Source organism: Lithobates pipiens, unplaced genomic scaffold (genome assembly GCF_037356315.1).
Source record: "Lithobates pipiens isolate NorthernLeopardFrog02 unplaced genomic scaffold, aLitPip1_a1.2 Scaffold_8, whole genome shotgun sequence".
Classification (NCBI taxonomy): domain Eukaryota; kingdom Metazoa; phylum Chordata; class Amphibia; order Anura; family Ranidae; genus Lithobates; species Lithobates pipiens.
In genome coordinates, this window is record NW_027507903.1 from 581,744,340 (window position 1) to 581,757,614 (window position 13,275).

The following is a 13,275-nucleotide window of genomic DNA, read 5'->3' on the forward strand; positions in this document are numbered from 1 at the left end:
TTTTCAGAGGGCACAGCTCATGTGAACGAATAGTAATAGAAATGTATCGTTAAGCTGGGTATACAGTAATAGAGGGAAGATGGATGGGAGGGGAGAAAAATGAGGGGGGAAAGCCGGGAGAAAAAAGGGGAGATGGGCAAAGGGGAGAAATGGCGAAGTAGGAAGGAGAAATGGGGGGAGAAGAAGAGGGGAATAAAGGAGTGATGGTGGGAAAGAGGGGAAGAAAGGGTGAGGGAAAGTGGGAGAGGAAAAGATGATGGGGGTTAAAAAAAATTGCCGTGGGAGGAAAAAAGGGAGGGAGAGTGAAAGGAAAGGGGGGAGAGAAGGAGGTAAGAAAGGAGGTAGGGGGTTAAAGAAGGGGTGAGGTGAGAAGGGTTGAAGATGTTAAAGAAGGGGGGGAAGAAGGGCAAAGGGGAGAAGAAAGGAGGAAAAGAGTGGGGGGGGGGGCAGATGGAAAAAGGAAGGGGAAAGTGGAAGAAGGTGAGGATGGGAAGGAGAGGAGTAGCAGAACAGGATGGAAAAATTGGAGGAGGGAGGGCAAAAACCCCCTCTCCCTCCCCCCATTTTTTTACATTTATATATACATATATATATATATATATATATATATATATATATATATATATATATAATTGCTATATTCCTGTCCTTTTTATTATGGGGACCATTTTCTTTTTTCATGTTCTCCATGAATCTCATGCCGCATACACACGATCAGAAATTCGGCCAGCAAAAGACAGATGAGTGCTTTTGGTCAGAAAATTTGATCGTGTGTATGCTCCATCGGTCTTTTGCTTTGCCGCATTTCGGCCAGTAGACGATTGAGAGCATGTTCTCAATTTCTCGGGTGGAAAAAGTTCCTATCCAAAAATGCGATTGTGTGTATGAAATTCCGACACCCAAAAACTCATGCATGCTCAGATTCAACTACGAGACGGAAACTATTGGCTACTGGCTATTGAACTTCCTTTTTCTAGTCCCGTCGTACGCGTTGTACGTCACCACGTTCTTAGCGGTCCGAATTTGGTGTGCAAGTGTGTATGCAAGACAGTTTGAGCGAAATCCTGTCGGAATTTCATCGGGAAAACCATCAGAGCTTTTTCCGACCAAAATTCCGACTGTGTGTACGGGGCATAAGTCTACAGGCACTTCATAGCAACAATGACTTTTCCACTTTTTCTCCAAATGACGTTTTTCAGTTCAGGTGTCCAAATAGACACAGCATTACTCGCCGGTGCGATTTCCTCTGCGTCTGCTTTCGCTCTGCAATACATGACATTGGAAATCACATTATTCTCTATGCTGCTCATTCACATAAACGCCATATGGTGGCGTGCAATTTTTGAAAAGGCAAATTTTTTTTTTTTGTTTTTTTGTGTGCAACATACTGCCTTTGTGGCCTTCGATGGGTGAGCATGAAAAACACACTTGCCTTTTGTGGCACATTTTTGGTGCACTTTTGGCAGGGTATTGTGCTGAACTACCAGTCTGTACACAAAAACACCTCAGAAAAGTGTGTAAAATCGCACAACAAAAAATGCACAGAAAAACACATGATTGTGTAGAAGCATTAGTGTGAACCTAGGCTTAGGGATTGTTTACAGCAAAATTTTTGCATTCAGTGTGCAGTTCCCCATGCGCATATTTACATGCATTTGCAATGTGTTTGTAGTGTGTTTGCAGTGCATTATTGAGCTTTTTTGTTTTCAGGTGCAGTAACGTGTTTGTGGTGCGTTTAAGTGTGAAAAAATGCACTTTTTCTTAAATGCACATGATGGCCAGATCTATGTTATATGTATACAGAGCCAACCAGTATATATATATATATATATATATATATATTGTATAACATATAGATCTGGATTTTCACTTATATATAGTAATGTACAAAGTATATATATATATATATATATATATATATATAAATGCACATGATGGCCAGATCTATATCTTATATATATTTTATATATAAACATATACTCTGTATATTAAATATATATATATATATATATATATATATATATATATATATATATACACTATATTATATATATATATATATAAAAATATATATATATATTCGGTAGGGCATGCTGCGTCCCAACACACTTACATTACAAATATATATATATAGTAATAATATATATATATATATATATACTGTATATACAGCGTAAAGTATTTGGCATCTTCTGGGTTGCTACGGGCAACCTCTGTGTTTATGGTTACCCTGGCAGCAATGTAACCATGTAGGGTTTAGCGCTGGGAATATAACATTGGCTCGCTTTGCTCATATAAAAGAATTAATTGCTATATGTAGCACAGAATTGTCGATCCCCTGTACAATTGCCCAGATCTATCCCAGATCTACCCCCATTATTCTGATCTCCTCTCAGGGTACACAGGCATTTGAGGTATGCATTAAGGAGGCTCTGTGCTGCCTATAGGAAATGACTCAGCCCCAGGGTGTGTGCCTCCCTCATTGCCCAGCATAGGAGTGCTCTGCCTATGTCACATCATGTGTTGTTGGCTCCTCCTCCTGGGTAGGAACAATACCATCTTTAAAAAATCACACCACTTTTTTGTCCCTCCTCCTCCTTTACTACTAGTGTGCAAAAAAAAATTAATTGCAATTGACTGGAGACTACCCCAAACAGTGCAATCAGAAGAGGAGCTGTGCTTTTCTCCTCCATCATACAGAGGGAAGCCCACATTACACTGACACACACAGGGGGGATCTACCTTTAATTCTCTACCCATAGGGATCAGGAATAAGGATCTAAGGAATGGAGACTTACAGGTCATCTCTGGCACTCATGCTGCTTTTATTCCATTTGACATCTGCTAACTCAGGTAAGTCTGCACTCTGCACATCTGGGTGTGTCCAGTGGTTGGCTCTTTATATCTATGATACCTGTGTGTTGTGTGTGTAGTGCTGGGCTGTGGATTTGCAGTTCTGGATGTTTCTGCAAAGTAGGGATTAGTGGAATGACAGGGGACCGTTATGTATGACCTGGGGGCAGGGGACAGGTGCAGAGCTATGGAGGAGCCTTATATGGGGGGCTCCTTCATTACTAGGTGTCATGCTGGGACGTGTAGTCCTACCTGAGGGCAGCAGCCCTGTGCAGTGCTATAGCTCAGCCTGAGTCCTTCGTTGCTAGGTGTCACCCTGGAACTTGTAGTCCTTCCTTGAAGGCAGGTGACAGGTGCAGCATACCTGTGCAGTGCTATGGCTGGGCCTTCTATGGGATCTATTCTGGGACTTGTAGTCCTACCTCAGGACAGAGGTGACTCCATCATTCCATTCATGCCACCCTTGTCATTCTGGGACTTGTAGTCCTACCTGAAGACAGCAGACAGGACAGAGATGGCTCCTTCATTCCTAGGTGCCCCCCTTGTCATTCAGGGACTTGTAGTCCTACCTGAATACAGGACAGAGGTGGCTCCCTCATTCCTAGGTGTCATTCTGGGACTTGTTGTCCTTCCTGAAGACAGCAGACAAGACAGAGGTGGCTCCTTCATTCCTAGGTGTCACTCTGGGCATTCTGGGACTTGCAGTCCTTCCTCAGGACAGCAGAGAGGTGCAGCATACCTGTGCATTGCTTTGGGGCAGGGGTGGCTCCCTCATTCCTAGGTGTCACTCTGGGACTTGTAGTCCTACGTTTGCACCTTGTCTTTTTCCACATGTGGTGCAGTTGAACCTGTTTTATTATTATGAATCTAGAAGGCTAAAGAGCTTGCTGGGCCTTGTGGTTCTACACATGACACGTTGGGGGGGGGGGGCTTTCTAGTTTCTCCTTGTATTATTACAATGTAGATATCACTGGCCGGGGTGAAGGGAGACAAACCTGTGATGGGAGTTATGGTTCTTTATTTATTATTACTATGGACCAAGGGTGGTTCCCTGCAAGGACATTCTGGGATTTGTAGTGCTACAGAGGTGGCCTCTTGCTATTTTGGGTGTAGCTGGGGACAGAAGCCAATGTGTCAGGCAATGCTGGTTCTTCATGTATTACTACTATGGACCAAGGGTGGTCTTCTGGGATTTGTAGTGCTGCAAAATATGGACTCCTGCCCATTCTGGTCAATGGGTGTAGCTGCTGGGAACAGAACTCAGTGTCAGGCATGGGTGGGTCTTCTGCTGTTGCCTTTATTATTATAGATTTATATAGGATATTATTATATTTATTTCATTTTTAGCATTGTTATAAAGCAAGGGGTGCTTCCTTATACACACTCTGGGACTTGTAGTAGCACACTTTGCATTCAGTGGCTGTTTAAGGACTGCCATGCTGTCACCCATTAATGGGGGTCCCCTGCTGCTGGTGGGACTTTACCTCAGATAACCGCAGAATTGAGGCGTGTGAGGTAAAGAGGAAGGCTTGGCCGTGACGTAATATAGGGAGCACACGTTATGGACACATTAACTGACTTGATATGTACTATTATAGCCATCATTATCATTAGGTGATTCTATAGTGAGGGGCACTTTACATCGAGACATGTCAGTGACAGTTACAACAACCGGCATCCCCTGTGCAGCCACGCCCCAACTCCATACTCACAGGATGAATGGGCTGGCCGCTCCCGTCTTCTGATTGGGCGACGTCATATCTGCCGATGCGAGCTCCCGCCCCTAGCCCGGCGAGGACACTGAGGGGCGTGGTTTCGGTTAGGCCGCCTCAGTCTCCTGTGAGGAATTTCCCGCCCTTGATCTTAAAGGGTTCCCGACTTCACTTTTTAATGGGAGGTCTTGCAGCAGTAGAATAAATGATACTGACGTAATATAAAATAGAAATTAAAATAGTATAATAAAAGAGACAGTATAAGAAAGGATAAATTATGATACAATAATAAAGAAGATAGAGGTTACTATTCTTTTTTTGCTTGAGCAATGGTCCTATGAAACGTATCCCTGATATCCATGGGAGAGCCTGCCCTGCGACATAGAATGAAGCAATGGGGCTGCTGCTGCTTCATTACTTGATTCTATGTCGCACGACAGCAAGGAGGTGCAAGGGAGGCTGGACACAGACGCATCTGATATCATGACAGGAAATAAAACTGTAAACAGTGGGCCTGTTTGTATGTATTTAACATCCTCTGGTGACAGGGTCTCTTTAAAAAATGTCTCCCTCACCTCACTGCAAGGGTTTTATTTAAAAAAAAAAAAGTGTGGCGACAACCATGACAGGGTCCACTTTAAGAAATAGCTCAGTTTTCCATGGCAAGGGTTTCAATATTGAACAGAGCCTCTTCAAGGAGCGCGTCACTCTCCTCACTGCAAGGGTTTTAATTAAAATGGAAGTGTGGTGCCAACAGGTCCTCTTTAGAAAATGACCAATTTTCCCCATTGCAAGGGTTTTATTTACAAAAAACAGAAGTGTGGTGACAGGTTCTCTTTAAAAAATGGCTACTTTTCCCATTCCAAGGGTTTTTCGATAAAAAACAGGGCCTCTTTAAGGAGTGCGTCACTCTCCTCACAAGTGTGTCATTACTCCTGCAGCGAGTAAATCCAGGGTGTGGCATGCCGATAAGAACGTCCGCTTACCAGCGTAGTCATACAGGCGTGATTGCTTTATGGCTTTGTAGTTTTTCCAAGAACATCTGTAACTTAGTGATAGAACATTAGTAAAAGTCGATGGTGGATAAGTGGAGGACCTGGATGGATTTCACCTCTACAAGTGTTTGAATCAGCCAAACGACATTGTTATCCTCAGCCTGCCAAGAAAGTGTAAAGGGAAGAGTTAAACGCACTCCCCGGATGTGCAGATCTGTAAAAACTGCAGCGAAAGTGAAGTTGTTGCCAATAGCAACCTGCAAGTGTGCCAAAGGAGTTGCTATGGGCAACAGATTTTGCACCAGTGTTGTTAAAGTGCGTGGATGCAGGGCACTCCTGCATCGGAATGTGGTGCATTCCACCACATAGGGTTGCCACCTCATCACTTTAAACCCGAACACATATGAATGTGAATGAGGCTAGTTTAATGCAGATAAGGCACCAAGTGAGTTTAATTACCACCTTAATCAGCCACAGAACCTGTGTAATTATTATGTGTTCGGGTTTAAAGGGATGAGGTGGCAACCCTACCACCATATTGGTGGACATCTATGCATTATATCGCTATTCTTGTTTTGCAGGGATGTCCACATGGAAACCCCCTGGCTGTTTTTTACTAGTTCTCCCAAGCAACTCTGAGGTTACCAACGCTTAGCAACGCTGCTCGGACGTCATACCCTGCCCTGTGACGCCCATTGGTTTCTTTGCATACGTGCGGTCACACCTGCTGATCTTCTGGAGATGGAGGGGGGGTTATCGTCAATGGATAGTGCTTCACATAAAAGGAAAGGCAGTACAATATCCCACCATTTTAAGGCCTCAGTCACACAGCTCAGTTAGGGACAGACGCACGCTTTTGGGCGCAAGCTGTTTGCATCCAGAAGTGGTCATCTGTCTTTGCTTTGTACAGGGTGAGCTGCCGCAACTATCCACGTCCACCTTTGAATCCAGGATACACTGGATTTTTGTGATAAAAATTCCATGTCAATGAGGCCTAAATGTTAACTCCCACCGTTCTTTAATTCATTGCATATAGTTACTAATAAACTCAGTATAAATACTTTTTTTTTTTTAATGATCACATGACCACAAGGCTTTAGTGCATGTGGCTGGTGGGTGTCACTTCCCCCTAGGCCAACATAGCCTTAGACACCAGTGGGATGACGCCACTGCTCTAAAGATTTGGAATGTCGGTCCACCGCTAAAACTTTGCGGTCATGTGACCAAATAGAAAACGTTTACATTTTTTTTTTTTTTTTTTTTTTTTAGAAACTGTATAAGGAAATTTAGGATCAGTGGGGAGATGACATTTAATCTCTTGCTGTAACACATATGTATGGCGGCAAAGAGGGTAAGCTTTAACATCCACATTCAGACCATATGGCGGCTGGGGTTTCTGTGCTGGGAGCACGCAGTGAGCTGTTGCCACCCACATAATGCATATGTGCAACGGCAAAGAGGCTGGGCTCTAATGCCCATGTGCTGCACATATGTATCTATGGGCGGGCAGAGTTTCTGTGCTGAGATTGTGCTCTATGCCCACTCCCAGCAAAGTTACTGAGCAGTCAAAGACAACTCCAGGGTTCTGGTAATAATCAGGAGCTGGTGAGACGAGCTGCTTATCATGTGACCACAGTGACAGCCAATTGCAGTGGCCATGTGATCAGGCAGACCTTTCCATCCCTGGGTATAAAAGCCCAGTTAAAAGGGATGCCAGATCAGGAAGGAGATAGGAGGTGGATGACTGTATTGTCTTGACTTCTACTTTAAAGTGTACCTATGGGTGCTCTCCCATACTAAGAACAGCAGGCACCTCTAGATGCCTTCTGGTTGCATCCAATCCCCTGAATGGCACCCTTGAAAGAACTGACCAGAATTCTCTGCTCTGCCCCACCATCAGTGGCCATATCAGTTAGAGAGGCCATCCGCTGCATTGATGGGCAGTATTAGCATCCAGCCTACAGGAATTATGCTAATAATTGCCACAGTGACTGCTAGAGAGCTTGGGCGGTCAGATTCCTTGAGAGCCATTCCTTGCTTGAACTACTCAGATTATACCAAAAACAGGTCTCTTGAGGACATGGAAAAAACACTCAAAAACTGCATGTGCTTTCAGAACTGGAATAAATCTGGCCTATAACTTTGCAGTCGGGCAGGCGAAGAAGTCTGCTGAGCAAAACAAAAGTTCAAGGCATTGATGGCGCCTTAACATGCCAATATTCCATGCCTTTCTCAGAGGCCCTGGTTTATTCTCAGAGATAGCACATGTTTATTTACTAACGTCTTTGTCTTTAAATAACTTGACGGCTCTTGGTTTATTTTGGCCTACGTGATGTGAATATGTCATGTTACCGGGCCAGAAATAATCCCGTTTACTGGCAGGTCATTTGAAAATTGTATTGTGGCATTTAAAAGACCTATAGAAAAATACTAATCCCTTGATTGGTAGTAGAAGGTGCAAGGATGTAATCTACACTTATCTCTGCAGCCCAGGCCTACAGATCCAAAATGCTGGTTTCAAGAAATTCATGCAAAGCAAATATTTCACCAGAACCTTGTAATCTAAGGCAGTGGTTGTCAAGGTATAGGGGCCCAACTGTGGCCCTTAACATCACCAATGGGCTGCACATAATGTTTAGTTTATGGACACTGTCTGTGGACATACTACAGGAGATAGTCATAGACAGTGGACATCCACAGGTGTGGTTGGAGACTGGAGACATGGTGTAGGACACAGTTGAAGTCTGGCAGCAGGCTACAAGAGACTATGCTCCCACTACTAACTGATGGGGGTCTGAGGGCCAAACAACAACTACCAAAAGGCCACAATGCCCGTAAGCACAGATTGGGCATCAGGGGTCTAAAATGGGTTTGGAGTGCACTGTCATTGCCTTGAATTGAGGTGCCTGGTAAGCTTTGCATTGCAAGTTTCCAACTCCTGGTAAACATTGCAGGCAAGATCAAAAACAAAACAAAGCAATGCAAACAAACTATGATTTGTATGTGTGTACTAACTAGACCATTCCAAAGCATTTGAAAATCCAAAGCAATTGAAAGATGCAAAGCAAATGCCTGAACGAGGCCTCAAGGTGGGTCCCTAAACTCGCAATTTCAAGCAAGCAAACAATAATGCATATATTGTACTGGGGAGGCCCCCTTTAACATTTTATGTGTAAAATACATTTCTAAAAATTTTCTATAACAAGTTTTGTTACAAACCATATTACAGAAAAAAGCTACTTGCAGAAAAAAAATTCTCTCTTTTCCCACCATTTTGTGTCTTTATTTGCAGTGTTTTTATTTACACTAGCAGTCTTTTTCTTGTTGGATCAAATATCATTTTTTTAAAATTTTCCAATACCAATGCAACTCGGAGCGCTGGGAGCAATTTTAAAAATTCTGAGAGCATTGTTCCCCTTGCTGTTCTACGTTCACATTCCTGTGTGTCGACCATATTTAGTAATACAGAACAGTTGTGTTCTGGCATCCAACACTGCGACAACCGTCTCCAGAAGCGCAGGCCAGGCTGACTCCCATGAGGGCCACGCCCTGCGTTGCTTGAGCTCCCGTGTTTACTTACTGAGAAGCCTATAACTTGGGGTCTATTTATAAATGTGTTCACACAACTTTCACCTACGATTCACACATTTTTAATTGGATTCAATTATAAAAATGTGTGAATTCTTTGTGAAAACACTTATAAATCGGCCGCCGAGGCCTGGTTCACACCTATGCAGGTTGCAGTTTGCATATTCCAGGTGCATTTAGCATTTTTCAATATACTTTTTTGATCCATTGAATTTTATGGAATCAAAAAAACTGAAAAAAGTCCCCGACCCATTCCATAGAATGCACAGATGTGAACATGCCCCATAGGAAACCATGTTAAATGGACTGTAGTGTGTTTCTGCAAAACTAAAAACGCACTAAAAAAATACATACGTGTGAACCAGGCCCCCGTTATATAAGCACAGTCCATATTTAATCTCATGACACCTTTGAGCAAAAATAGTTTATTGCTTATTTCAATTTTAATTATTTGAACTGTTCTGCCTTTTTTATTTGCGTATAACAATAAATTATTATACATTTCTATCAAACTTTCATTTTGGCTCACAGAATGGCATAAGCTAATAATGAACAGAATAAAAAGGCAGTGAATGAAGGGAATACCCCAGATCATCTCTCTATTTTATTTTATTTTTTTAAATTTTCCACTTCCTCACAACTAGTTTAATTTTTTAACTTCCATTTTCTGTGGGACTGGACTGATTGTTGTAATTGTATGTTGGGAAATGCTCTCAGAGATATTACATTTGTTATAATAATTAAACATATTCTTCCTATTTTTTTCCTTTTGTTGCTGCAGATTAACTTGTTGAGGTAAAACTGTGCTTTGAGTGAGGAAACTGATCAATGTGGCCAAACAGCCCTAAAATTTAGGACATTTTTAGGGTTTTTAAATTTAATTTAATTAATGTTTTTTTCTTTTTTTATCATTCATCAGAAATTCAATAATATTTTTATTATCACATTGTATTTTCCTTTCAGAATATCAGAATACAAAAATACAGGATAAATTTAAATAAATAAATAAATAAATAAAATAAAGAAATTCAGAATACAAAAATGTCCCAAAAGTCTTGATTAGCCTCTTCTATGACAAGTCATTAGATAAGCCATTCTCCTCCAGAGGTTGCTAGGGGTTCCTTGAACCTGAACATGATGGAGCCTGCATAGTTTTGAGACCAAAACCACTTAGGCAGACCATAGACGGTGCAAACCTCTTTCCTGCAGCTACGGGTTGCAGGAAATAAGTTTGCACGATTCCCTCATCAGCACAGCGCTGCCAGGATAATCCCTCTTGTCAAGCAATTGTCTGCTCCCGGCAGGGTGGGGGAAGCTGTTTCCGCTGGGAGAAGACAGTGATTATTGCTACAGCAGCCACTAGTAATAATCGCAAGTGAATCCGGCAGGCTGGTTGTACCCAAGTTGATCAATCGATCAACTTGGTACATTCAACCTGCCCACACATGGTTTGAATATCCGGTGAACTGGCTGAGATTCTAACCGTGTGTGGACCAGCCTCAGCAAAGCCAGTAGCAAGACACCAATGATCTGTTTATTTGTATTTAAGGGTGGCATTCTGACCACCACTGTACGGATTCCTTTCTACTTACCACAAATATAATGAATGTATTTCCCATTGAACCCCAATTAATTGGTTTTAGTAAGGGTTCCCCAAGACCTAAAACATTATTTTAGGGGTTCCTCTGGGGTAAAAAGGTTTTAAAGGCTGCTTTAGATAGATGTCTATTCGCCCATAAATTTGTAGCCTTTTGTAAGGCTTCATGGACTTTTCTCCTCAACTTGACTTGAGAGATAATTTACTGAATAATCCCCAATCCACTATAAATATACAATGACCGTCCATGTGTCCTACTAATGTCCAATGGCCGTCCATCTAAAATCAGATAGGCCACTGATTTTCGAGACATTGTTACCCATGTTTTAACTTTCGTTCTATAAAAGTACCCCGAAATATCAAATTACTGCAACCATAACTATTTATTTTACCTCTCTGGTTTATCCATTTGCCAGCTTTTAATGTTACATGATATCTTTCTTAGTAGTGGATATAAAATCAGGGTAAAGTTCAGGCGTGGGTGTTTAATGTACCACGCTGTTAATGTGTAAGCCAAATGTGACTCTTAGCACATGCTACCAAGAAGACGATGAAACTTTATACCGTAAAAGCATCCTTTACTGGCATAGTCAAGTTATATTATTTGACTGATCAGCTTAAAGAGAAAACATCTACTTTAGTTAGCTTATTGAGACAGCTATAGATTTTGTCAGTGTCATCGTGGCTTTCTTCCGTTTTGGGTGCTGTGACGAATGCCATTTTGTTTTTGAAAATTTAAAAGCCTTAAAAGCTGGAACCACACCCTGGTGAACGTGAAGCAAATGCTTCTTCAGAGATAGCAAGGCTTCGGCATCGCTGACATGGCTGTTCTGTCACTCATCCACTAAAGTCATTGCCAAGTTTCCTTTTTCCTGATAACCGTAGATTGCTGTCAGTTGTGTCTTTTTTTTTCCTCCTCATATTTTCCTTGTGTTTTTTGTGTGGATACACTTATTAATGGTTTAAATACGAACAGAGAAATATGCAGTATTGTATAATATAATATTGTATAATATATAATATGCAGTTATAATATGACTGTGATGTGGTGATTTTATGTTGAAATAACAGAAGTTGGCCTTTTTCAGGGCCTTTTTGCATGTGTGTTGCGATAAAATGTGTATTTTACTGCAAGTTGCTGTAATGGTTCACTTTAACTTGCCACAATAAAGTGAATAGGTCCTTTAAAGATCTGTTTATCCAGATGTGAGTAAGCCCCTGTACACACGGTCGGACATTCTGCCAACCAAATCCATTGGATTTTGTCCGACGGATTGTGTCCGAAACTGTTGCATACAAACGGTCGGACCAAGTTGTCGGAAAATCCGATCGTTCAGAACGTGATGATGTTATTTCGTTACGACGGGACTACGTTCAGGCTAGTAGCCAATAGCTTTGGTGTAGGAATTTGATCTGAGCATGCGTGGCACTTTGTCCGATCTGAATTCTCTACACATGATCGGATTATGTCCGATCGGACCAGTTTGTCGGAAAATATTTCCAACAAGTTGGAAAATTGGGTCCGATAGATATTCAGACGAAATCAGTCCGATGCATACCACACACAGTCGGATTATCCGACAACACTGTCTGATAGGACACATTCCGACGGATTCTCCAACCGTGTGTACAAGGGCTAACACTACCGAATTGGCATCCCTTTCGCGTTGGTGGTGAGACCACAAGGTAGAAGGGGACAAAATTATCCAAACAAAGATATATTTAACCAGATTCTCGTCTTAAGCTCTTTTAAATCACATCTCGTTTTATTGAACTTTTATGAATATAAAAAAAAAAGTACACTGTCCCATCCCCGTAATAGAATATATCTTCTAATAACCATACAGAAATATTCAAATTCAGCAACCAGGTGGATTGCATAAAAACAAATGACCTAACCAGCAGAAGACATATTATGAAAGTGGTATGTAAAAGGGAAAACACCGAGGTGGAAAATTGCATTTAGTCAAAGTTGAAAACGTAGGGACATTTTATGACTAAGCCTGTTGGTAGGTGAAAAATATTATGTGTGAATTTACTCATGCTGCCACAAATTGTGCCAACTTGTCCCACTGGGTGCCGATGCACCCTGTCAGCCAAGAAAACAAGAAGAGGTAGTTGGGCAGGCAGATAAAGAGCTGGTTCTTCTCTCAGTCAAGGCAGATATTGAGCATCTCAAATTGCTATCTCGTTCTCACATGACAATTCTTCAGTGCATGAATGACTGGATATAGACCAGGCTGACTTTATGTCAGAATGGAAGATATTTGCTACGCCTGCTTCCCGCACGTTCAACTTCACACCTGTTTTTTAAAAAAATCAAGTGTACAATTCTGCTCAGTTTTCCCTGTCCATATCTACTTTCTGATTGGAAAAAATAAGAAACATGAATTTTTCACAAAAAAAAAAAAAATTACTATAAACGTGATGGTATTTCCTAAGCTAAGTACACTATATGGCCTGACCATTACACCTATAGGAGCTTTTGGACATCCTATTCCAAAACCATGGCCATTAATATGAAGTTTTT

General features: G+C 41.7%; 1 protein-coding gene across 1 annotated transcript in view; it reads left to right on the forward strand.

Moving 5' to 3' along the window:
• Nucleotides 1-2,613: 2,613 nt before the first annotated feature.
• LOC143961116 (low-density lipoprotein receptor 1-like) overlaps nucleotides 2,614-13,275 on the forward strand; it is a 30,731-nt gene continuing 20,069 nt past the window's right edge. Inside the window, exon 1 of the mRNA XM_077470285.1 lies at nucleotides 2,614-2,853. Within this exon, the coding sequence (XP_077326411.1) occupies nucleotides 2,787-2,853 (67 nt within the window). The 5' untranslated portion in view covers nucleotides 2,614-2,786. The remainder of the gene's footprint in view (nucleotides 2,854-13,275) is intronic.